This window comes from Nicotiana sylvestris, chromosome 2 (assembly GCF_000393655.2).
Source record: "Nicotiana sylvestris chromosome 2, ASM39365v2, whole genome shotgun sequence".
Taxonomy (NCBI): Eukaryota; Viridiplantae; Streptophyta; class Magnoliopsida; order Solanales; family Solanaceae; genus Nicotiana; species Nicotiana sylvestris.
In genome coordinates, this window is record NC_091058.1 from 54504785 (window position 1) to 54529264 (window position 24480).

General features: G+C 39.3%; 1 protein-coding gene across 1 annotated transcript; it reads left to right on the forward strand.

The window, feature by feature from the left end:
- The first annotated feature begins 433 nt into the window (after nt 1–433).
- On the forward strand, nt 434–4582 carry LOC104211662 (2-hydroxyacyl-CoA lyase). Its single transcript, XM_009760757.2, has 2 exons — nt 434–2150; nt 3846–4582. Exons 1-2 carry the CDS (start codon nt 741–743, stop codon nt 4158–4160), a joined length of 1725 nt encoding a protein of 574 aa, XP_009759059.2. The 5' UTR covers nt 434–740; the 3' UTR covers nt 4161–4582.
- Nucleotides 4583–24480: the final 19898 nt, after the last annotated feature.

The following is a 24480-nucleotide window of genomic DNA, read 5'->3' on the forward strand; positions in this document are numbered from 1 at the left end:
TTTCATTATCAACATTCTCATCAAATTGTTACTTCCTATATATCACACGTTTCTTACGAAATTTGAGTTCGATATTCATTTCAAGTGCAAATTTCCTTGGTAAAAATCTTAGCAGTTGCAAATCCTTCTTCTCTATATTTGTTAAAGAAAGAAATCGAATTTTTTCACTTCCAAAATTTTTTGCTAAACTTATACATAACCTATTAGGTGTAACAAAAATAGGGCTCCGATAAATGTGAGTCCTAAAACAGTCGCTTTACTTGCTTTATGGAAGGACTGCCCGATAGGTGAGGATTCATATATTCAATCCAACTTATTTATAATTAAAGCGATAATTGTTGTTTTAAATATAAGAATTATAATAGTTAGTATTTTTATATAGTTTTTAAATATATAATATTACTTTAGAAATCTATGAAATCAACATCTGACATTTGAAATTAAATTTGTTGTTTGGCTCGTTCGGTGAAAGAATCAAAAGAAGGAATCAGCGGGCAAAAGCAAAACCGATTTCGTCTTTCCAAGCACTGCCTCCGACAACCTCAGCCGCCACTCCAATATCTGGTGTAGGCATATCTGAATCTAATATATTCATTCCTAAGTAACAGGAAATTTACATATAAGCAAACATGTGTTCCCATTTCTAAATATACCAATTGATTCTCTCGCCTTTCCCAAAGAATCAAATCATCAGTAAAAAACCCACACTGTAGAGTCCTCCTTTTAGTATAACTCCTCCAATGTCTAATTCCGATCACCAAAACCCATCTGCTGTCGATGGCAACACCTTCGTTGCCATGTGCCTTGCACGTGCCGGCGTAGATCGGATGTTCGGCGTCGTCGGGATACCCGTTACTTCCCTCGCGAACCGGGCGGTCGCTCTCGGGACCCGGTTCATTGCTTTCCATAACGAGCAATCCGCCGGTTATGCTGCTTCAGCTTACGGTTACCTTACCGGTCGACCCGGTGTTCTGCTCACCGTCTCCGGTCCCGGTTGCGTTCACGGCCTAGCCGGACTTTCCAATGCAACCGTTAATACATGGCCCATGGTCCTGATTTCCGGGTCATGTGATCAGAAGGATTTGGGCAGGGGCGATTTTCAAGAATTAGATCAAATTGAAGCTGTTAAACCCTTCTCTAAATACTCAGCTAAAGCTACTGATATAACTAAAATCCCCAGCTGTGTTTTCAGTGTTTTGGATTGGGCCATGTCGGGTCGACCCGGTGGTTGTTATTTGGATCTTCCTACTGATGTACTTCATCAAACTATTAGTGAATCTGAAGCCCAGAAATTAATCAATGATGCTGAGAATTGTAGGATAAAGGAGGTTAATCTTAAACCCATTGTTAAACATTCTGAAATTGGAAAGGCGGCTGCTTTATTAAGGAAAGCAGAGAGGCCTTTGATTGTGTTCGGAAAAGGGGCTGCAATTTCTAGAGCTGAAAATGCTTTGAAGAAGTTAGTTGAAAGTACTGGAATACCCTTTTTGCCAACACCAATGGGAAAAGGTTTATTGCCTGATAATCATGAGCTAGCTGCTACTGCTGCTAGATCACTGGCAATTGGTAAATGTGATGTGGCGTTGGTAGTTGGCGCGAGGCTTAATTGGCTTTTGCATTTTGGAGAGCCACCAAAGTGGTCTAAGGATGTGAAGTTTATTTTGGTTGATGTAGCTGAGGAGGAGATAGAGCTTAGGAAACCATGTTTAGGGTTGGTTGGTGATGCTACTAAGGTTGTTGAGATGTTACATAAGGAGATTAAGGATGACCCTTTTTGTTTGGGGAAGTCTCATCCTTGGGTTGAGGCATTGGCAAAGAAGAGTAAGGAGAATGTTTCGAAAATGGAGGCACAGCTGGCAAAGGATGTTGTGCCGTTTAATTTTATGACACCAATGAGAATTATTAGAGATGCAATATTGCAAGTGGGCAGTCCTGCTCCTGTTGTTGTCTCTGAAGGCGCAAATACTATGGATGTGGGCCGATCAGTATTAGTTCAAATGGAGCCAAGGACCCGGTTGGATGCTGGGACGTGGGGGACAATGGGAGTTGGTCTAGGGTACTGCATTGCAGCTGCTGTTGCTTGTCCTGAAAGGCTTGTAGTAGCTGTTGAAGGGGACTCTGGATTTGGCTTCAGTGCCATGGAAGTTGAGGTTCGTTGTCTTTCTTTCTTATATCTTTTGCTCTTGATCCTCTACTAATAGTAATTTAATAGCATCTCACTGTCTTTTAATTGTTACCCCAGAATGCCTTTCTTTTCATGGTGATCAGACAAGCTCTTTATTACTTTTGCTGCTTGTTACTAGTATATATAACTCGTTTGGTAAATTTACCGTTCTTTGTTGAGTAATAATTAATCCCCACAAAATTGATTTTCCTCATTTATATGGAGTTGAACTTGTTCGTACCTAATCTTAGGCTCTGATGAAGCTCGAAATGCTAACTTTTCCTGCTAATTAGTAATAACTAGCTGTAGGCAGTTAATGTCCTTATCGGTTGTTAAGGATTGAGGATTCTTCTGTAGGTTCATTACGTGCTTTTTTACTGTTTCAGGGGTTAGTCAGATTTGATAGTCAACAGCAGTTGCTATCTTTCTAAGTAGCACGTTGGGTTTCAGGATTAATATCAATAAATGGATTAGCTTAGACTTCTTGACATTGGATTAGATTTTGTATGGCGTCTTGATGCCATTCCATATTAGAGACGTACTAATATCTCGTTCGGCACTTCTGCACCACTAAATTTTAATATGTACTGGACCATATCTGGCAGACATGCATGTTTGTCTATTATAGGTTCCCTTCTGTAACTTTGTTAATGTAAAACACGACTCATGTTTTAGTCTTGTAATGCAGAAGTGGATTTGAATTGGTTCAGAGCTTGTTAAGTCCCTAAGCCATTAATCTGTTTTACATCCTAGTTCGCCCAATGAAGCAATCTTCTAGGGTACAAGGATCTTATCGTTTTTCTAGTTGAAAAGATAGTTAAAAGGGAAGTTAAGGGGATTAGGAATGAAGCCTTGATCTGCTGTGCCTCGGCATAGCACGGTGATGCCATAAGTTAGTACAATTACTTAAACCTTGTCGTGCAACTACATCAGAGAATTCAACTTGATGTCATAAGTTAGTACAATTTCTTGAATTGGGATTTTTGTAACCTGTTCTAATTTTGAAATCAATACGTAGTATAATTGATGAGCACACAAATTATAATTTGAGTTAGCAAAGTTATCAGGTTAATGTTCTGTCTGTAGAAATATGGACCAAACTTTACAAGTACATAATTATTTTAAGAACATCTTACTTTCCATTTCGATGGGACATTGAATCAACTAACAGTTAGTTAACTTGCGGTTACGACTGGAACCTAGGCCCTTCCCTTGGTGTGCGGTTCTTAATGTTGTGCCCATAACCTGTCATATCAGTACTTGCACTCATCTTGTGCTACGCCATTAGACCAGTTCTGGGGTGATTCATGATTTTTCTTATCTATTTATTATTAACCCTGCAATGTTACGCCTTCAGCTTTTCCCCCTTGTTGCTTGTGGCGGTAACCTCTTACATTTGTAGGACTTATAAGTTTCTTATGGATACCATCTCTTTTGCTTTCTGTTTAAACTTTATAGCATTGATCACACTCTTCGCAATGCAATGTTATACTGCAAAATATACCTAACATACTCAGTTTGTTCTCTGTCATTTGCTAGGGCACTTGTTCCTTCTAACTCTAAGTTAAACTTATTAGTTAGAGTTACGTGTGACACCGTTGGCTCCCATATCAATTTCTTGGTTTACTTTCTTTCGAATTTTTGTTTACTCTTCTAATTCAGTGTAACTTATGTACTGCAGACCCTAGTTCGCTACCAGCTCCCCGTTGTGGTTATAGTCTTTAACAATGGCGGAGTTTATGGTGGTGATAGGAGGAACCCTGAAGAAATCACAGGGCCTTACAAAGAAGATCCAGCACCCACCTCTTTTGTTCCTGGCGCATCGTATCATCTTCTAATTGAAGCCTTCGGAGGAAAAGGATACCTTGTTGGGACACCTGATGAACTTAGATCTGCACTTTCTGAATCATTTTCGGCTAGGAAGCCTGCTGTTATAAACGTAACAATTGATCCTTATGCTGGTGCTGAAAGTGGTAGGCTTCAGCACAAAAACTGAGGTTCAGGGTCTGTGATTATTTGTGTCTAAGATATGCTTGCCGAAGTTCAGTTTTTGTCTACCACTGGTACAAACAGGGGGAAAAAAAGAAAAAGAAGAGAGATTGCTCTTATGACTTGGAATGAACCTCTATTGGAAAAGGAATAACTACGGAAATAGGCTAAGTGAATGTCTCAACTCGATGAATACCATCTTCTTAATGATTTTATGAAGGTTATTTTTTCATGTTTTGTTAGTGTAGTCACTGATAGGGCTTGGTCTTCAGTTACAGTTAACTATGATTTTTCATATACTATGGCGTTAAGGAACGGAAAACTCTTATGTTGTAGATTGAGTTGATAAGTATAATGGATTTGCAATAAGTATTCACCCTTGCTACCGACGAAGGTTACTTTTAAGATGATTCATATGGTTTTTCTGAAGTCTCAGACTTGTCATCCGTCAGTACTGGACTTTCTCAAGCTGCTTCAAATTATTGTCTTAGTATCTCAGGCGTTTTCTTGTGTTTGATAAGAAACTAAGGTAACAGATTTATGGCTCTTGTATCTTAAGCAGAATTATCATTGCACAGTCCAAATGCAGTTTGAATAGAATCACACTGATCTGTGCAACTCTTAAATGACAGTCTGCTTTAAGGCATGGTCCTATTGCCAAGTCCTGCTTCACTCTACATTGTTATGTCGTGCCACTCCGTAGGCACTACTAAATAGGAGTAAGAATTATGGTGCTGGTTTATAATTTTCAGAAAGATAAATGAGGAAGTTAAACGAAACAGTAGTGTATACGGTCAAAATCGTATGTCTCCGATTTATAGGCTCGAGCGTCCATCCTAGGTCCAAGCCCGGGCAGGGTCGAGTTCGAGACCGGTGGACCAGACTCGAGCTCGAAGATAGAGTGCAATGCCCGGAGGTAGGAGTACGAGGAATACCGGGACCAAGTATGCTCGACCTCGAAATAGTTCCGTTATGGATTTGTACCAGAATGAGCTAGATTCCTGCCACGGCCCTAAAGTCATCAAGCAAATTCCGGAATAGGGTTGTACGATTCCGTACTAGGCGGTTAGATAGCTGTACCAAGAATATTCCTTACTGTAAATAGAAATATTCCTTATCTAAGGTTCCCTTATTATATAAAGGGGACCCCAATCATTTGTAACATCATCCAATCATTGAGAAAAGAATATACTCTCTACTTTTTCGCTTACTGTTCATCAGAATTGTCCTTAGCTTTACTGTTCTTACTCTACTTTTCTTGCTTAATTGTTCTTATTGTTCTAAGCCCACCTCGAGGCCACTAAGCTCGAGGTCACCGTTGTTGGGTAACACTGGTTTGATTAACTTGTTTCTTTTATTTCTACTTCATATTTCTTGATTATTAATTGGTATTGAACTAAATCACATATTTTTAAAATCACAAATCAAATCTTAACTGTTACTCGTATTTTCGAGGTAAACAGTTTGGCGCCCACGGTGGGGCTAAAGATAATAGTGATTATTTCTTTACTGATTCTCAATACACACGTTGTTTTTACACTTTTTCTTGTCAAGATTTTTTGATTCTCAGGCTGAAACATGTCTAGCACACAAAACACACCTGTTCATGACAGCGAAGGTCTTGGAGAAACAACAGTATAGGGGTCGGTGTACCACCAATAAACCCTAAGGAAGTGCCAAATATGGAGCCAGTTGATATTAGTTCACATAATGCTCTAAACGCGGATTCAGGCACAGACCCCGGAAGGAATGCACGCAGGGAAGCCCGATCTGGTGGCCAAGGAGCACGAGGAATGGGAGATGGGGGAATCAGCCTCCAAGTGATATTCGAGATGCTGCAAGCTCAGCAGATTGCCATCGCTCAACTTCAAAGTCAGAATAAGACAGCATAGCGGAACATGAAAAGACTCAACGTGCTAAACCAGCACCAGAAAGATCGAACGGAAATGACTCGGGGACTGACCCACCATTATGAGGATGCTCGAAGAGCTCACAAAGAGGATCGAGTCCGGAGAAAAGAAGATTGAAGACAATGACAAAAAGGTGGAAACTTACAACTCCCGTGTGGACCAAATATCAGGGGCACCTCCAGTTTTAAAAGGTTTAGATGCCAAAACAAATCATACAAAAACCATTCCCCCCAAGTGTGGCTCCGATGCCCATTCCTAAGAAGTTCTGCATCCCTGATATACCAAAATATAATGGGACAACCGACTCTAACGAGCATATTACTTCATACACTTGCAGGATCAAAGGAAATTATTTGAATGACGATGAGATCGAATCGTTCTTGTTAAAAAAGATTGGAGAAACGTTGTCGAAAGGAGCTATGATTTGGTATCACAACTTAGCTCCTAATTCTATTTGACTTGTTTGCTATGTTAGCATATGCCTTCGTGAAAGCACACACCGGGGACATAAAGGTGGCCACGAGAAAATCAGACGTCTTCAAAATAAAACAAAGGAACAACGAGATGTTAAGTGATTTCGTGTCTAGGTTTCAAATGGAAAAAATAGAATTACCTCTGGTCTCGGATTACTGGGCAGTACAAGCATTTATGCAATGTTTAAATGAAAGGAGCTCGATTGCATCTCGACAGCTAAAGCAGAACTTGATCGAATCCAGTCAAAAATCAGGGTCGAGGACGACCAGTTGGGAGCCCCCTCGGGTTCAGTTCATCCAAACAGATTCGCAGTCAAGCCCCCGAGGGACACATACCAGGAATCGAGGTTCAACAAAGAACGGTATCAGCCATATGTCGATCAGAGAAACAACGGTTCAGGTCGTAACGCTCCTCAGAACGATCGGAGGAACGATCGAAGTCAAAGTTCTCGGGGACTCATGAGTAAGAGAGGATTCGATAAGCATACCGATCCCGCCGAGGCCCCTCGATTATCAAAGTACAACTTCAACATAGATGCGTCGGGGATCGTCTTAGCCATTGGAAAAATCAAAGACACCAAGTGGCCAAGGCCTATACAGACCGATCCTTCTCAAAGAAACCCGAACTTGATGCAAGTATTATGGCACACACGGTCATAGAACAGAAGATTGCAGGAAACTAAGGGAAGAAGTGGCTCACTTGTTCAACGAGGGCCACCTTCATGAATTCCTAAGTGATCAGGCTAAGAATCACTCCAGGGAGAGAGATGCAAGGAACAATGAGCAAGAAGAACCACAACATGTAATCCACATGATCATTGGCGTAGTCGATGTCCCTCAACGACCTGTATTCAAATGCACCAAAGTATCAATCACCAGAGAAATATGGACTTGGAGCTATGTGCCCGAGGAAGTCTTATCATTCTTTGACGAGGAAGCAGAAGGCATATCTCAGCCCCACAACGACGCCCTGGTAATCTCTATCCTTTTAAATAAAATTCAAGTTAAACGTGTTTTAGTGGATCCAGGTAGCTCAGCAAACATAATAAAATCGAGGGTCGTGGAGCAACTCGGCCTACAAGATCAGATTGTACCTGCGTCCCGGGTCCTGAATGGCTTCAACATGGCAAGTAAAACAACAAAGGGAGAGATTATCTTGCCAGTAAATGTAGCCGGGACTATACAAGACACTAGATTCCATGTCATCGAAGGTGACATAAGGTATAACGCACTCTTTGGGAGGCCATGGATACACAACATGAGGGCAGTGCCTTCAACTCTTCACCAGATGATGAAATTCCCAACAGAAGAAGGAGTGAAAACAATCTACGGAGAGCAACATGCTGCGAAAGAGATGTTCGCGATCGAGGAAGAGGTACCAATACCAGAGTCTTCGACCTCAGAGAAGTCGAGCATCGGAGGTAAACATGCGGCCAAATAGTAATCACCGCCTCTAGTAGGGGTGGGCATAATACCGACCAAATCGAAAAATCGGCCGAACCGAAAATTTCGGTTTATTCGGTTTCGATTTTTTGGTTTATTCGGTCGGTTTTCGTTTTATAGTTTTAAAAAGTTCGGTGTTCGGTTCGTGGTCGGTTTTAATAGTTCGATTTTCGGTTAAACCAAAAAACTGAATTTTAGTAGAGGTAGGGAATCCTTGATAAACATCACAAGATGCACTTGACCTTAACGTGGGGAAGATCTCTGGGAATCCCATTGCAAAAATATTCGCATCAGAATTAATTTTAATAATAGAACCATCAGTCTACCTACTTGTTACATTGTCCTTATTTCTCTGATATGATTTTTGTTCATCTTTTAGTTTCATGCATGTGATCTCAAAGACACATCCTTTTTTTATTAGGCAGTTTTTCTTTCTCTATTTGAAATAGAGTGAACGGGCAGTTTGTTGTTCTACCCAATTTTTCTAGCTATATTTTTCGCTATTGACAGTAGAAGTACTTGCATCGGCTGCAAAAAGTAATCTATTTTCGTTGTTTCGTACTATTTTTACCATTGCTTGAAACAAAAAATCGAACTGATTAAACCGAACCGAACATGAATAATTCGAACCGAACCGAAGTTATTATGGTTAGGTTTTGGTTATTAAAATCACAAATTGAAAATCGAATTAACCAAACCGAAATTCTACAAAACCGAACTAAATCAACCGATGCCCACCCCTAGCCTCTAGCCTCGATAAAATCATAGCAACATGTAATTGAAGACGAGGATGAGGATCTCTTTACTCCTCGAACCTTCGTCATTCCCGAAGAGTCCGATGCAACTCAGTCAACGAACGAGGAACTGGAGCAAGTCATACTAATCGAATGCATGCCCGAGAAAAAGGTATACCTGGGAACGGGATTGACCCCCGAACTCAGGAAAAAACTCATTCAATTTCTTATTGATAATATGGATTTCTTTGTTTGGTCCCATTTAGATATGATAAGGATTCCATCGGAGATCACCACAAATCGGCTAAGCACCGACCCCAGGTTCAAATCGGTAAAGCAGAAAAGGAGGCCTCAGTCCGAGGTAAAGCATGCTTTCATAAAAGACGAGGTAACCAAACTCCTTAAAATAGGGTCTATTCAGGAGGTAAAGTACCTCGAGTGGTTAGCTAACGTAGTTGTGGTTCCTAAAAAAGGAAACAAACTTAGAATGTGCGTAGATTATAAGGACTTGAACAAAGCATGTCCAAAGGATTCTTTCCCTTTGCCAAACATTGATCGTATGATCGATGCCATGGCTGGCCATGAGACCCTAACTTTTCTCGATGCCTACTCCGGGTACAATCAGATTCAGATGAACCCCGAGGACTAGGAAAAGACTTCGTTTATTACTAAATTTGAGACTTATTGTTACAATGTAATGCCCTTCGGGCTAAGAAATACAGGAGCTACATACTAACGCCTAGTTAACAACTTGTTTGAAGAAAAAATAGGTTAGACAATGGAAGTTTACATTGATGATATGTTGGTTAAGTCCCTGCGCGCAAATAACCATTTGACTCATTTGCAGGAAACATTCAAAATTTTGAGGCAATACAACATGAAGTTTAACCCAGAGAAATGTGCCTTTGGAGTTATCTTGGGTAAGTTCCTCGGCTTCATGGTGTCAAATCGGGGTATCAAAATCAATCCTGATAAGATCAAGGCTATCAAGGACATCACGATCGTGGATAGTGGGAAGGCCGTGCAAAGGCTAACAAGGCGAATAGCTGCCTTGGGTCGATTCATTTCGAGGTCGTCGGATCGGAGTCACCACTTCTTTTCCTTGCTAAAAAAGAAAAAGGATTTCTCATGGACCCCGGAATGTCAGCAAACCTTAGAAGAATTAAAGCGATATCTGTCGAGCCCGCCTTTGCTTCACACCCCGAAGGTAGATGAAAAACTTTACCTATATTTAGTAGTGTCCGAGATAACGGTAAGTAGGGTACTAGTTCGAGAAGAGCAAGGTACACAATTTCTTGTTTATTACGTAAGCCGAACTCTAGGAGATGCTGAAACTAGGTACCCTCACTTAGAAAAATTACACTTGCATTGATAAGTTCATCTCGAAAGTTAAAACCATATTTTCAATGTCATCCTATATGTGTATTAACCGCTTATCCCCTTCGAAATGTTTTGCATAATCCCGAGCTATCGGGCCGATTGGCCAAATGGGCCATCGAACTTAGCGGGTACGATATCGAATATCAACCCCAAATGGCCATCAAATCTCAAATCATAGCTGACTTTGTGGCCGATTTTACGTCGAACCTCGTACCCTAAGTGGAGAAAGAACTCCTGCTAAGCTCGGGTACAACATCAGGGGTATGGACTCTTTTCACGGACGGTGCCTCGAATGTGAAGGTGTCCGAGCTCGGCATCGTCTTAAAGCCACCCACGGGTGATACCATTAGGCAATCTATCAAAACTCCACTATTAACTAACAATGAGGCCGAGTATGAGGCCATAATGGCAGGTCTCGAGCTAGCTAAAAGCTTGGGAGCAGAATTCATCGAGGCCAAGTGTGATTCTCTGTTAGTGGCAAACCAAGTAAGTAAAAGTTTCGAGGTTCGAGAGGATAGCATGCAACGGTACTTGGATAAGCTACAAGTGACTTTGCACCACTTAAGGAGTAGACTCTGGATCATATGCCTCGAGAACAAAATAGCGAGGCGGATGCACTTGCTAATCTGGGATCCTCGGTCGAAGAAGATGACATCGTCCCGGGGACTGTCGTCCAATTATCAAGGTCTGTGGTCGAAGAGGGTCATGCCGAGATAAATTCAACTAGTTTAACATGGGACTGGAGGAATAAGTATATCGACTATTTGAAAAGTGGAAAACTCCCATAGGACCATAAAGAATCGAGGGCCCTACTGCGAGCACGTGATTTTTGCCTTATATGAATTACTCCCACAAATTCAAAACAAAATAATTTTTCCATTGTTTACAATTTTGTAGATTTTTGTAGCATTTTTTATTAATTGCTTGCATTTGTCTGTGCATGTTAGTTTTGCTTAATTAATGAAAAATACAAAAAAAAAAAATATGTTGCATTTGCATTTAGGATTTAACTTTGCATTTTAATAATTAATTAGTAATTAGTTGTTTTATAAAAATGGGAAAATCACAAAAAATAATTTATTTTCACACTTTAATTTTAGTTTTGAAATTTGGTAGTTTTCTTTTAAATTTAGTACTTAATTAGTTAGGGTAAATGTTATTTTGAGTTTTTAATATAATTTGGTAGGCTAATTTTTAAAAGTTAGTTTCAGAATTATTTTAATTTGAGAAAAAGAGAAAAGAAAGAAAATTGGAAAAAATGAAAAGCAAAAGAAAAGAAAGAAAGAACTCTGATTTTTTGGGCCAATTCAAACAATTTCTCTAGGCCCAAAATCAAATTCCCTCATACCCGCCCGTTCCAGGCCCAGACCCGTCTTCATTACCTGGTCCGCCCTCCCTTTTTAATCCAAACGACGCCGTTCTAGCGTTGCCTCATCTCACCCGTTGGATCTCATTGATCCAACGGATCAGAACTGAACCCCCTTAAGAATTTAAATGTCTGAATCTAGCCCCCCCCCCCCCCCAAAAAAAAAACTCATCTCCTTCATCTCGTCTCCTCAGAGACAACCCCTGGAAACCCTAGAGCCGCCCCTAAATTCTCATCACTTCCGGTGGAGGCACCACCTCCAAACACCACCAAAACCACACCCCAGAACCCCCAAACCCCCCTTATTTCAAATTCCCACTTAGTTTCCTTCGAATACCCCCGGAACTTCTCGAATCTGGATTAGAAGAGACGAACCCTAAAATCCCAAAAGCCAAATCGTCGAGTTTTTTGAAGATTCAAGGTTGAAATCGGCTTTATTCGTGTGTTCTCACTTGAGAACATACGATTAAGGCTCATTTCGGCCAAAATCGAAGGTTCGAGGCTTAAATTCAAGACGTGTTCCGGCTGATTTTTAGGTACTTTTACCTTTCTTTTTCCTTCTTTCATTTTTCTTTTTCTTTTGTTTCATTTTAGGTATCGGCCTTCATCTTCTCACCTCATCTCTTCTGGCTTACGTGTCTTTCATTTTTCGAATCTTTCCCGCTTGCATGCTGTGATTTAGTTAAGTAATTGAAGTTTTCTTTTTGTTGTTATTTCATTTGTGTTCTGTTTTTCCAGTAATAAAAAAAAAAAGTAAAGAAATTTCGGGCCCCCTCTTGAAGCCTTACATCAGACCCATTTAAAGTTGGGGCTCAAGACTTGAATTGGAGTCAGAGGGCCCAAGAGGGAATTCAATTTGGGCTGCAGACCCATGCCAACTTGGGTCGGCTTGGACCCATACCCATTGGGTTTTGAAGGGAAATTTCAGGGGTTAATTTGAGAAGTCTAGGTAGGAGAATCTTTGAGTAACTTATTAGGAAGCTGAGGAGGGGAACATTTCTGGATTTCTGGTTTTAACTAGGGATATCTAAGCTATAATGAAAATTCCAAAATGGGTAAAAATGCAAAGACTGAATACTTTTAGGCTGCCCTAATGCCTTGCCTATAAAGGCACTTAAACTTGATAGGCAAGGCAGATTTTGGAAGGGAGAAAAAACAAAAAAAAAGGCTAAAAATTCCAATAGAAATCACGGTTTCATTGAGCTTCTTCTGTGATTTTTGGAGTTTCAATTTCTGAAAGACCAATGATTCTCTTTTTGGGGTTAAAAATGGACTGAGTTGTGATTTTTGAAAGTGCTGGTTCAAGTTCTTCTACTATTTACAGTTCCATTGAGTTTTTTCTGAGATAATTTCACTGTTCGAGTGTTGAATTTGGGCTAACTTCTGCTGTTGTTTGCTGATCTCACTTTCGTTTGGCTTTGTTGTTCAATACCAGGTAACATCTCAAAATGTGTACAACAATTTGATTGCAAACATGTGTTTTGAAGGAAATTGGATTGAATCCAAGTTGTTGTTGGCTGTTATCTCTTTTGTTTCCTACTTTCCTTCAACATTCTATAGTTTTTTTAAAAAATATATTTGCCACTAAAGTTTTTTTATTATTCAAGTATGGCAAAGATAAGTGTGTATTCTTGAGAACTTGGCATAATGTCAGACTTTGGGTGCTTGCGTGTTTTGCTCTTTAAGTTTTGTGATTAGTAAAAATGTGTTCTAATTCGGAGTTTAGTTTAGATGGATTATATCGTGTTACATGTGTTTTGGATGGTGAAGAGATCTGATTATTAGTCACATGTTATTTCAATCTTTGATTCTGGTACTCACATATTTAAAAGAATGAGTACAGTTTGGGGTTTTTATCCAAATAATTAGCATGTTGTCTTTTGTGGATTGATTGGTGTTAGTATTGAAAGGTTTTTGGTTTGAAATTCCATGAGGAATTTGTAAGCTCAGCTTGTATTCGAATCCAAACATAGACATCTGATGAATTTGAAATCAAACAATTGTTCCTGATGGTGTTAAAAATAGCCTGGTGTACTAGTTACTAAGTGATAGTGAGATCTGTTGGTTTGCGACTAAGTGTGAAAGAGTCATTTACTTTGGTAGAGACTCGATGCTGAGTCTATGATCCTCATCCCTGGTCCTGCATGGTTTGGGCTCATTGAGTGTAGGGTCTTGAGAGGATCCACAACTAAAAGTGGCCGGCGTTTTGCTTTTGGCTCGTTCTTCGAACCCAGTGGCTCACTCGTTGATTGCTGGTTCGTTTCAATAGCCAAATTAGCCCAAACGTGTGCGTAATTTTAAAATCATGAAAGCTTGATGATTAATTGGTGTTTGACGTTTAAAATCAGAGCTTTAATTTGCTAAGTCAAACTCATTCCATGGTAGCATTAGTAATTAGCATTAGTTGAGTGGCTTGAATAATGTGGGGCATAAGAGCTGGGCCTAATGCAAGCCCAGCTGAGAATTAATCAAACTCAGGCACTTTTCTTCTTCAATTATTTCGTCAATTTAGTTTTCCTTATGCAATTGGTTCATGTGACGAATTTCAGTTAATTAGTATGGTCGAACTATGAGCTCATGGTCACTAAAACTCCGTAAGCTTTCTTTAATTAATGGATTGGGCCTTTGATTAATGGAGGTGATCCATATTAGATGACACATATAGTTTTGGCCCTTCGAAATTTAGTTTGAATTCCCTCTTTAAATTGGAATTGAGGTGCACTGTGCCAAACAAAAATGACAATTGCATGGCCCTCATTTAATTAATCTTGTTTTGATCCTTAGAATTCGAGGCGTGCCACCTAGTTAAATTTCCATGGCCCTAGCAAAGTTGCAAACACGTAGTTGCTTTAGGCGCGTTATTTTAATAATTTATCTTCCTAAACTCGGATGCACATTTATATGACCCAAATTCAAATCTCAACAATGTTAGATAAAATATATTGCGGACCACGGGTGCATTTATGTGACGTGGTTCAAGATGTATTTTTGATAACGTTGAATTTTTCTTAAAAAATTAATTGAACAAAGCGGTTATAAAGTTAAAATTGCACATAGGTTTTAAAATGTTTTAAATCGGATAATTGAGCTAATTATAACAGTTGAGCGACCGTGCTAGAACCACGGAACTCGGGAATGCCTAACACCTTCTCCCGGTTTAACAGAATTCCTTATCCGGATTTCTGTGTTTGCGGACTGTAATACAGAGTCAATCTTTTCCTTGACTCGGGATTTGAACCGGTGACTAGGGACACCATAATTATCCCAAGTGGTGACTCTGAATTTTAATAAATAATGATCCCATTTCGATTGTCACTTTAAGTTGAAAAAAACTCTCTTATATACTCCTTTACGGGGGTGTAGTAAAAAGAAGGTGCGACAGCTACGAGCCAAGGATGCTAGGTTTGCGTTAGATGAAGATGGAACATTGTACCGAAGAACATTCAATGGACCGTTGGTGGTATGCTTGAGGCCAGGGGACACCGATTATGTTCTACGAGAAATCCACAAAAGCACATGTGGGAACCATTCTAGTACTGAATCTTTGGTCCGCAAAATTATCAGGGCAGGTTACTACTGAGATAGCATGGAAAAAAATACTAACGAATTTGTCAAAAAATGTGATAAATGTCAACGATTTACACCGATGATCCATCAGCCCGGGGAACAAACCCATTCGCTCCTATCCCCGTGGCCTTTCATGAAATGAGGAATGGATATAGTCGGCCCTCTACCAACGGCCCCAGGTAAAACTAAATTTATTTTGTTTATGATTGATTATTTTTCTAAGTGGGTGGAAGCATAGGCCTTTGAGAAGGTCCGAGAAAAGGAAGTGATTGACTTCATCTGGGACCACATCATATGCCGATTCGGGATACCTATCAAGATTGTATGTGACAATGGAAAACAGTTCATTGGCAGCAAGGTGACAAAGTTCCTCTAGGAACATAAAATAAAGAGGTTTTTGTCGACACCATACCACCCAACTGGAAATGGGCAGGCCGAGTCAACAAACAAAACTATCATTCAAAACCTGAAGAAAAGGTTAGACGACGCAAAGGGGAAATTGAGGGAAGTTTTACCCGAAGTCCTTTGGGCATATCGGACAACATCGAAGACTAGCACGGGGGCCACTCCATTTTCTCTAGTATATGGCTTCGAGGCCCTCATCCTCGTCGAGGTTGGAGAACCCAGCGTCAGGTTTCGACATGCATCAGAGGAGACAAATCACGAGGCCATGAATATTAGTCTTGAGTTATTAGATGAAAAGCGAGAAGCAGTTCTTGTTTGGATGGCCGCGCAGAAGCAAAGGATCGAAAGATACTATAATAGAAGGACCAACATTCGGCACTTTGGAATCGAGGACTTAGTCCTACGGAAAGTCACCCTCAATACTCGAAGACCCCCTTTTTTACACGAAGACCTTAGGTTTTAAAGCATGCGCTGCACTTTTTTCCCTTATATCGGATTTTGTCCTAAATGGTTTTTACCAGCAAGGTTTTTAACGAAGCAACAACTATGTTCTACCTAAGGAAAACTCAACAGTATCCAAGGCTCTTTTCAATCAACCTCGAATACTGGGGGGGGGCATCACCCTCGGAGGTTATATTTTGAGGAAAATACTTCACGCCTAAGGGGGCCTCGATAGGACAACTTTGTAATGGGCCAAACGGTCAAATGAACTGTGTCCATATAGAATAGTCGAGCCTCGACGGCAAGACATGTACACATGTATCAATTATTTGAAGAAGCATTCTAGTTATATCAAAAAAACTTTGTATCTCAAAGACATTTACCATCATACGAGCTCTACACTTACAATCCTACAGGAAAAGGCTCAAGAGCCAAAACACAAATGCACCCCGAAATACTCGGGGACTATTATCGACAATCAGTACATCCGAGTCATCGAAAACTCGAACGCATAAGACCTCAAAGAGGCACCCCCTTGAAACAAAGGCCAAGGCCAATATACTCGGGGACTAACCTTTTGGACAAGTTTGAAAAGTTATCGGGAAACAAGTCCAAGTGACATATCCAAAGGCTACGACCATATTAAAGACTACGGTCATATAAAGGCTACGACCAAAATAATACGGCTTGGAGACATACGAATTCCGCCATAAATTAAAGGCCTTCAAACACTTTGAAAAAACTGGTTAAATCAGGCTACCCTCGACAAAAGCAAAATATAAAGGGCTTCAATAAATTCAGCCCTTGAATAATTTAAAGGGCTTCGATAAATTCAGCCCTTGAATAATTTAAAGGCTTCGATAAACATTAGCCTTCAGAAAAACCTCAAGAGGTATTCGATTATTATTACACAAATAAGTTACTAATAAGGTTCCGATACGTCGAACCCTCGAAAAACCCAACGGGTACAAAAAATACATGCTAAGGCATATAAAATTTTTACTAAGTCTTTTAGCCGAAAAGAGGGAAAAAGTATAGCCACTTTAAAGGCCGAATCAGCCCAACCTAAAGAGCCTAAGGGACGATATATAAGAGCCTAAGGGCTAACTTAAAAGAGCTTAAGGGTCAAAATATATAGAGTTCGAGACCTTGCTCTCACTCAACTCGGACTCAAAAGTTACATTATTCCGAGCTCGCATCGAATTGATTTAAGCTTAGCTTAAGGATTAACAAAACCTTAAGGGGTATTATATTGATCAATAAAAACCTAAGGGTTTATTATGTTCTGAGTCCGAATTAATACTCGGACTGATTGTTTGAATTATCGAAATCTTCCGCAAATGAAAATAAAATAAAATTCAACACAAGTTGAGGATATAGCGAAAAGATACTTTATATTCATGAGGGGTGTTTTACAAAATATATTTACAACGCCCACAAGGGGCCCTTGTATAGAAAAGAAAAATAGAACCTAAATTATTTTTCGGGTCACATCCCCGGGAGCGCCATCCTCAGAAACTGCACCTTCGGAAACTCTATCTTCGGGAGCCTCCTCTCCCTCAGGAACATCTTCTTCACCTTCCCCGTCCCCAGAGCCACTCGCAGTATCCTCGTCATCGGAAGAGACGAGAAACCTGGCATCAATTTCCCGCACCTTTGCTTCGTCTATCTCTTCAGCAAGGTTGAACCCTTGGGCATGGATTTCTTTGAGAGTCTCCCTCCGGGCCTGGCACTTGGCCAAAATCATTGCTCCATTTTACCGGATGAAGGCCTCCCTCAGCTCATCTTGAGCGGATGCAACATCCCTTAAATATACGGTGATGGATTTATCTGCCGCAGCCTTCGACTTCTCAGCTTCAGCCTTGGCCTGTACAGTTTTGGCCTAAGCTCTAGCAAGCTCTGCCTCTAACTCCTCGATTTTCTTGGCCTGAGCCAGGCCTTTTGCTTTAAGGCCCCGGAGTTGAGTTTCAGCCGAGGTCAGTTGGGCTGTGACAGCTTCCTTATCAGCAGCAAACTGATCCATGTTCTCTTTCCACTTGTGGCAGTTAGCCCTAACTTGATCAACCTCGCCCCAAAGCTACCCGATCATCTCCAACTTCTGTTGCAGCTGAGACATCGAAGTATTAGCCTCTGAAGTAAGGCCAAGAAGTCCATACTCTGTTAAAATCATAGTTACCTACTCATCTAGCTCTGTCTCATTTTTTCGAGCTTTGGATAATTCAACCCGAAGGTCCTTAAGCTCTTCCTCCTTTTGGTCACAGAGGGGCCTCAGAGCCTTCTCTTCACCTGAGACCTTGCTAAGCTAGGCCTCACATTGGCTCAGCTTGGCTCTAAACTTGACGATGGCCTATGCATGAAATGAAGATATGTCAGACAAAGGAAAAGAAATAAAGAAAAAATGCAACAATGAAAGTTAGTATTTACTCGAGAAAGGAGATGTTGAGCCTCTTCGAAGAGGGTGGATGCATCGTTAAGGTCGGCGGTATCATCAACCCCAACAAAGAAACTCTAAAAGAGATCTTCCTCGAGGACCTTGCTCGGATCGGGCATGCGCAAAGCGTTAGCTTCTTCGATTGCCTCTTCGGAATAAGTTGGCAAGGAAAGGGAGTGACCTGTTGTCATGGCCCCGAGCTCTTCACTCGGGGCGTTCTCATTAGCTTCGAGAGCTTCTTCACTCACCCCCTCCGGTATATTTGTTGAAGGCGGAGGAACGATCTCAACCTCCGGGGACGCGAGGGCCTTGGCCGAGTCTTTCTTTGGGTTTTCCTCACCTAGGGATGAGGTCTCTAGTTCCGAGGGCTTGCCGGTATCAATTGGTTTCCTGGTTTGAGGCACTAGAACCGACACTTCACCATAATTTTCTTCATCGTCCAGGGAATCGTGGGCTGAATCTGCATCCACATGAGCAAATCTCTTTCGCATCCTTCGAGAAGGTGCTTTCTTATCTTGAGGGTCCTCGTGCTTCGAAACCCTCTTTCTTATGTTGTCTTTCCTCAATTTCGGGATAGGGGACTCGGTCTCTTCCCTGGACGGGGCTGGCCTCATTTTAGAGATATCTCCTATGCCTGCACAAATAAGCTTGAGTTAGAAGGCATCACTAATAGGAGAAAATATATCAAAATCTGGAAGGAAAACTTACCATGATGTTTGGCCTCCCATTTGCCCCCCGACAAGTCACACCATTTGCGCTCGTCAAACGAGGAGGTTGCGGCCAACTTCCTGACCCAGTCCTCGAGGTTAGGGATTGCATGTGGCATCCAAGCATTGGCTGCATGAAAGGGTGAAGGAATCACACAATGCGAGAACAAAACACAAGGGAATACCGAAAAAAGAATTTTTTACTTACGTCGGAAGTTCCATCTCTCAGGAAATGATATTTTTTCCTCGGGAATGATGTCTGAGGTCTTCACTCGGATGAATCTACTCATCCAGCCTCGGTTTTTGGTCTCGTCATTATTGACAAAAAAAGCTTTCTTGGACCGACATTGGAGCTTGATCAGTCCGCGGAAAAGCTGAGGCCGATGCAATCTGATGAGGTGATGGAGGGTAAACTCTAGCCCCTCGGCCTTGCTAGAAAAATAGCACAACAAAATCACGATGCACCAAAAGGAAGGGTGTATCTATCTTATGGTGACCTCGTACCTTTTATAGAAATCAATCACCACTGGATCGAGGGGGTCCAGTGTGAAGGGATAAGTGTAAACACTTAAAAACCCCTCCACATGAGTTGTGATGGTCTCATCGGGAGCCGGGATCTGTATGGTCACCTCGTCCCCGCATCCACATTCCTTCCTCAGAACCTCGAGATGCTTCTCCTTTATAGAACAGATGTACCTCGATGCATGTTCACATCGGGCAGGTACTACAGGTGGGTTCTCGACATCGAAGTCCTTCTTTAAAACGCAGGTGACTAGAACAATCTCATGGAGGGTCGGTGCTTTATCGCCGACCGATCGGGAAGTGGAAGAAGATGATGCTTTTTCCTTTTGAGGGACCATTTTAGAAGTTTTCTCCATGATTTAGAATTACAAAAGACGACGGGGCCTGGTTGTTTCCGGCACTAAGAAGACGGTAGAAGCAGATAATAAAAGGGAACAACTCAAGAGAGAGAAGTAAAGAGGAGGTTCAGAGATGTTTGAAAATTGAAGTAAATCTTCCTCAAAGGTAAGACCTTATATTTATAGAGGGGCGGCGACGGTTCAAAGACGCTAGTGGCCGACCAATACTGGCGTGCATTTAATATTTTGGGGAAGCAAACCGACGGGACGTTTCAATCACTTCGAGCGCATACGTCACGGGAACGACATCATCATTATAGACTCCAGAGGATCGAGGTTCAAATCGTTTCTTATCATCTTATTCTAAGAAACGCGAGGACTATCTGTATACGGTCAAAATTGTATGTCTCTGATTTATAGGCTCGAGGGTCCGTCTTAAGTCCAAGCCCGGGGCAGGGTCGAGTTCGAGACCGGTAGACCGTACTCGAGCTCGAAGATAGAGTGCAATGCCATGGCCCCCGAAATAGTACCGTTATGGATTTGTACCAGAATGAGCTAGATTCCTGCCACGTCCCCAAAGTCATGGCGCAAATCCCGGAATATGGTTGTACGATTCCGTACTAGGCAGTTAGACAGTTGTACCAAGAATATTCCTTACTATAAATAGAAATATTCCTTATTTAGGGTTCCCTTATTATATAAAAAAGACCCCAATCATTTGTAACATCATCCAATCATTGAGAAAAGAATATACTCTCTACTTTTTCGATTACTGTTTATGAGAATATTCTTTAGCTTTGCTGTTCTTACTCTACTTTTCTTGCTCAATTGTTCTTATTGTTCTAAGCCCACCTCGAGGTCACTAAGTTCGAGGTCACAGCTGTTGGGTAACACTGGTTTGATTCACTATTTCTACTTCATATTTCTTGATTATTAATTGGTATTGAACTAGAGTACATATCTTTAAAACCACAAATCAAATTTAATTGTTACTTATATTTTCTAGGTAAACAAGTAGTTTCTTTAGTATTTTATAGTGTTGTAGGCTAGTAGACATTTTTTCACAAATCCAAGAGATCATGACTCATGAGTAAAAACTGTATAAATAGCACGGTATAGCCAGTTTTCGGACTGGTCATTCAAAAATAGCCAGTGTTTACGAAGTTAATGAAAAATAGCCACTATTTTGCTGCAACAGAGACCGATCCAGCATAATATACTGGAGTTCGATGCACCTCTGTATGAACTCCAGCATATTATGCTGGACCGGTATACTTTGCTGACTCCAGTATATTATACTGGACAATTATACTTGCTGGAACTCTAGTATATTATGATGGAGTTCTAGTGTACTTATGCTGGAACTCCATCTTATTATGCTGGAGTTCTAGGATGGAGTTCCAGCATACTTATCCTGGAACTCCAGTATAATATGCTGGAGTTCAAGCATACTTATGCTGGAACTCCAGTATAATATACTGGCGTACTTTTCGGGTTTTGAACAGTGTTTTCGCTCAGATTTATCTTTACATGAAAAGTAGCTAAATTTCGATTACTTTTGAAATTGGGCTATTTTTGAACGACCAGTTATAAATCTGGCTATTTTTGAATTTCTCCCGTAAAAACTTGCACCATTATAAGGCCCAAGATGCAGAGAAAATAATATCATTATTTAAACATAGTATTCGAGCATCAAAAAAACCTTGAGACTAGCGCACATTAAAAAGGTAAAAACTTTGTGAAGATTAAGATCTGTCAGTGAAATCAGTACTTCACTTAAAATACACCTTCAAATCAATATTTTAGTAAACTAATTTCTCGGCACAACGCACGTGTATTTTTGTAAAGTAATATTAAATTTAAATCAAAAATCTGAATAAATAATTATTTATAGAAGAATGAAGTGCGAGTTTATGTGAATGAAATATGAATTTTCGTATGATGACTTGTTTGTCGAGTTTGAATTTCTGGATATCATCTTAACTTCGAAGATGAAACATCAAAACTTAATTAGATATTTGTGCTTGTTCCAATATAATACTTAAGTTTGAAAGTCTGTTCCAAACAAACATCCGATTTTCTAAGCAGAGGATTAACTTAAGCCAAACAACATAATATATGAATGTGGTGCAGTGGCAAAACAGGCTAAACATAAGCTCATTATTTTTTTTATGACCGAGAAATCCGTCTAGATCGATCCTTTAGACCAATAGCAGCCTTCAAAACTCGGTGGATAATGGGCCCACCCCTAAATATATGAAACAAATTAAAACCGATATGTTAGCAATTTAATATTTCATAAAAAAATTGCAAGGTTAATTGATAGAATACCTAATTTAGAGTAGTTTATCTAGTAGTAATTAATTCAAATATGTAATTTTGAGATTGTTTTGACAATGTCTTTTTTCTTTTCTTTTGACATTACAATAGTAATTACTATGCATCAGTTATGCACAAGTATGGAGTTTCTTTCTTTTTATATAAAAATTATTTATTCTCCAAATTTTATCATTTAGAACAATTTCATAGGTTATTTAATATCGAAGGAACTTGAATATGTCAAGTAATGTTAATATAGTTTGACAGAGGTTTTTATGTTCATGGTGGAAGACTGGAAGTATTCAAAAAAATATTTTCTAAGATACAGATTGTTAACAGGTAATTTGTAACCATTCTTGAATTTTATACCACTCAGTGTTTAAATATTTCTTTTAGGTCTATGTTTGTTAGCTTATTTTGCACAGTAAACTTGTTAGATTTTGTACACATATTGTTGATATTATACTAAATTTTCTTTTCAATTTAAATAACATAAACATTAAGTAAACTTTATAATTAAATCGCAGTCTTAAATATTGAACATTGTGGTTCCTTAACTGGAAACTGCTATATACATTGTCCAATCCAATACTTCGTTTATAATCTTTCGCTATTTTTTGGGTTCATCTTCTCTCATATGTCTGTACAGTAATTTTTATTATCTCAACTTCCATGAACAATGTTAATCACAGTTAATAGCATATGCATGAATTACCACCATATTATCAACATATCTTATGCATGTGATCATAATATATTTCAAATTATGCAAAGAGAAAAAAAGTCAATATCACACCAAGAAATACAACATTTAAATAAAGTTTAATATTTCGAATTGTTCTTAAATAATTACTTAGACCGTAAGTCTAACATAGGTTTTTTAAGATAAGTCAAAACACACCTCATTTTGAATATTTCTAGTGTCTTTTACGTAAAACATAGTTGAAGCATAATGCAATATATTTGTAGAGTATGCCTTTAGTAAAAGACACCAAATTCACAAAAGGGTCTGTCAATTTCCAAATAATATCTAAATATAAATATATATACAACAACTTTCAGAGACAAGATCCTATCCTAACTGGAAAATAAACTTACATGTACACTTACACATGTAACCATAATATATATCAATTTATGAGTTTTAATCTAGCAATGAAATAATAAAGTTAATTTTAACATCAACTAATCCGTTCTTAAACACAACAAACATGTATTTTAATATCATCATAAAATAAGTGATCTAACCTATATTATATCGATTGTGTTTCATCTAAAACATAATAAAGATAGAAATAAATAAATAATAAGTATTGCCACTTTGTCCTTAATTCATCATCACTTGATTCTTTCTAAATTTCTTTGCCCATAAGATCTTTGGTTCCGTGGACCAAAGTGTACATGTCTTCTACTCCTCTTCTTGGATTCCAAACTGGTACACAATGCTAAGATGCACAACGGAATACAGTAACCATTTACAAGGAAAATATAGAGATCTCCCCTTGAAATCCGTCAAAATCCCTTCAAATTGTTGCAAGCAACTAATGTGGCTTTTTTTTTTTAATCATATTCTTGTCAATATATTAAACTACGAATTTTGCAAGTCTCATGGTGACATGTCGCATTATAAAAAAATAATTCAACAATATTTCCAAGGCTCATGTAGAATAAGACATGACGGTATATCTTTTGTTACCTACTCAACACTAACTCGACTAAAACTTACACAGCTAATTAATAACAACACTGAATTCATATTACTACTTAGCAAAAGATAATGTTAAGGCAAGTAAAGTAGCATTGTTGTTGAATTCATTTTAATACTACTGGTAGAAATTAATAAAGGGTATAGGTGGGCTTTTATAAAGTGATGTGCAACTTTTGCGAACCTCTCACGTGTTTTGGCAGTATTGTTAATGATGTTAGGGAGGAGCGGCCCTTCCCCAAAACAAATAAAGCAACCGCTTTAGGCCCCATATTTATATAGGGGTATCATTTTTTGTTTTACCTAATAGACTATGTATACGTTTTAAAAATAGTTGTGTAAATTGAAAATGTTTGATTTCTTTATTTATAATAAATATAGAGAAGAAGGATTTGCAACTGCTATGATTTCTACCAAGGAAAATAAATATCGAACCCGAATTTCGTATAAAATATATGATATATAGGAAGCAATAATTTGATGTGAATGTTAATAATAAAATCTCAAAATCTTTCGAAGAGTCCTTTAGAGTTGATTACTTTTATATATAATAAACAAGGATATTTTTTCACTTCAAAATAGATTT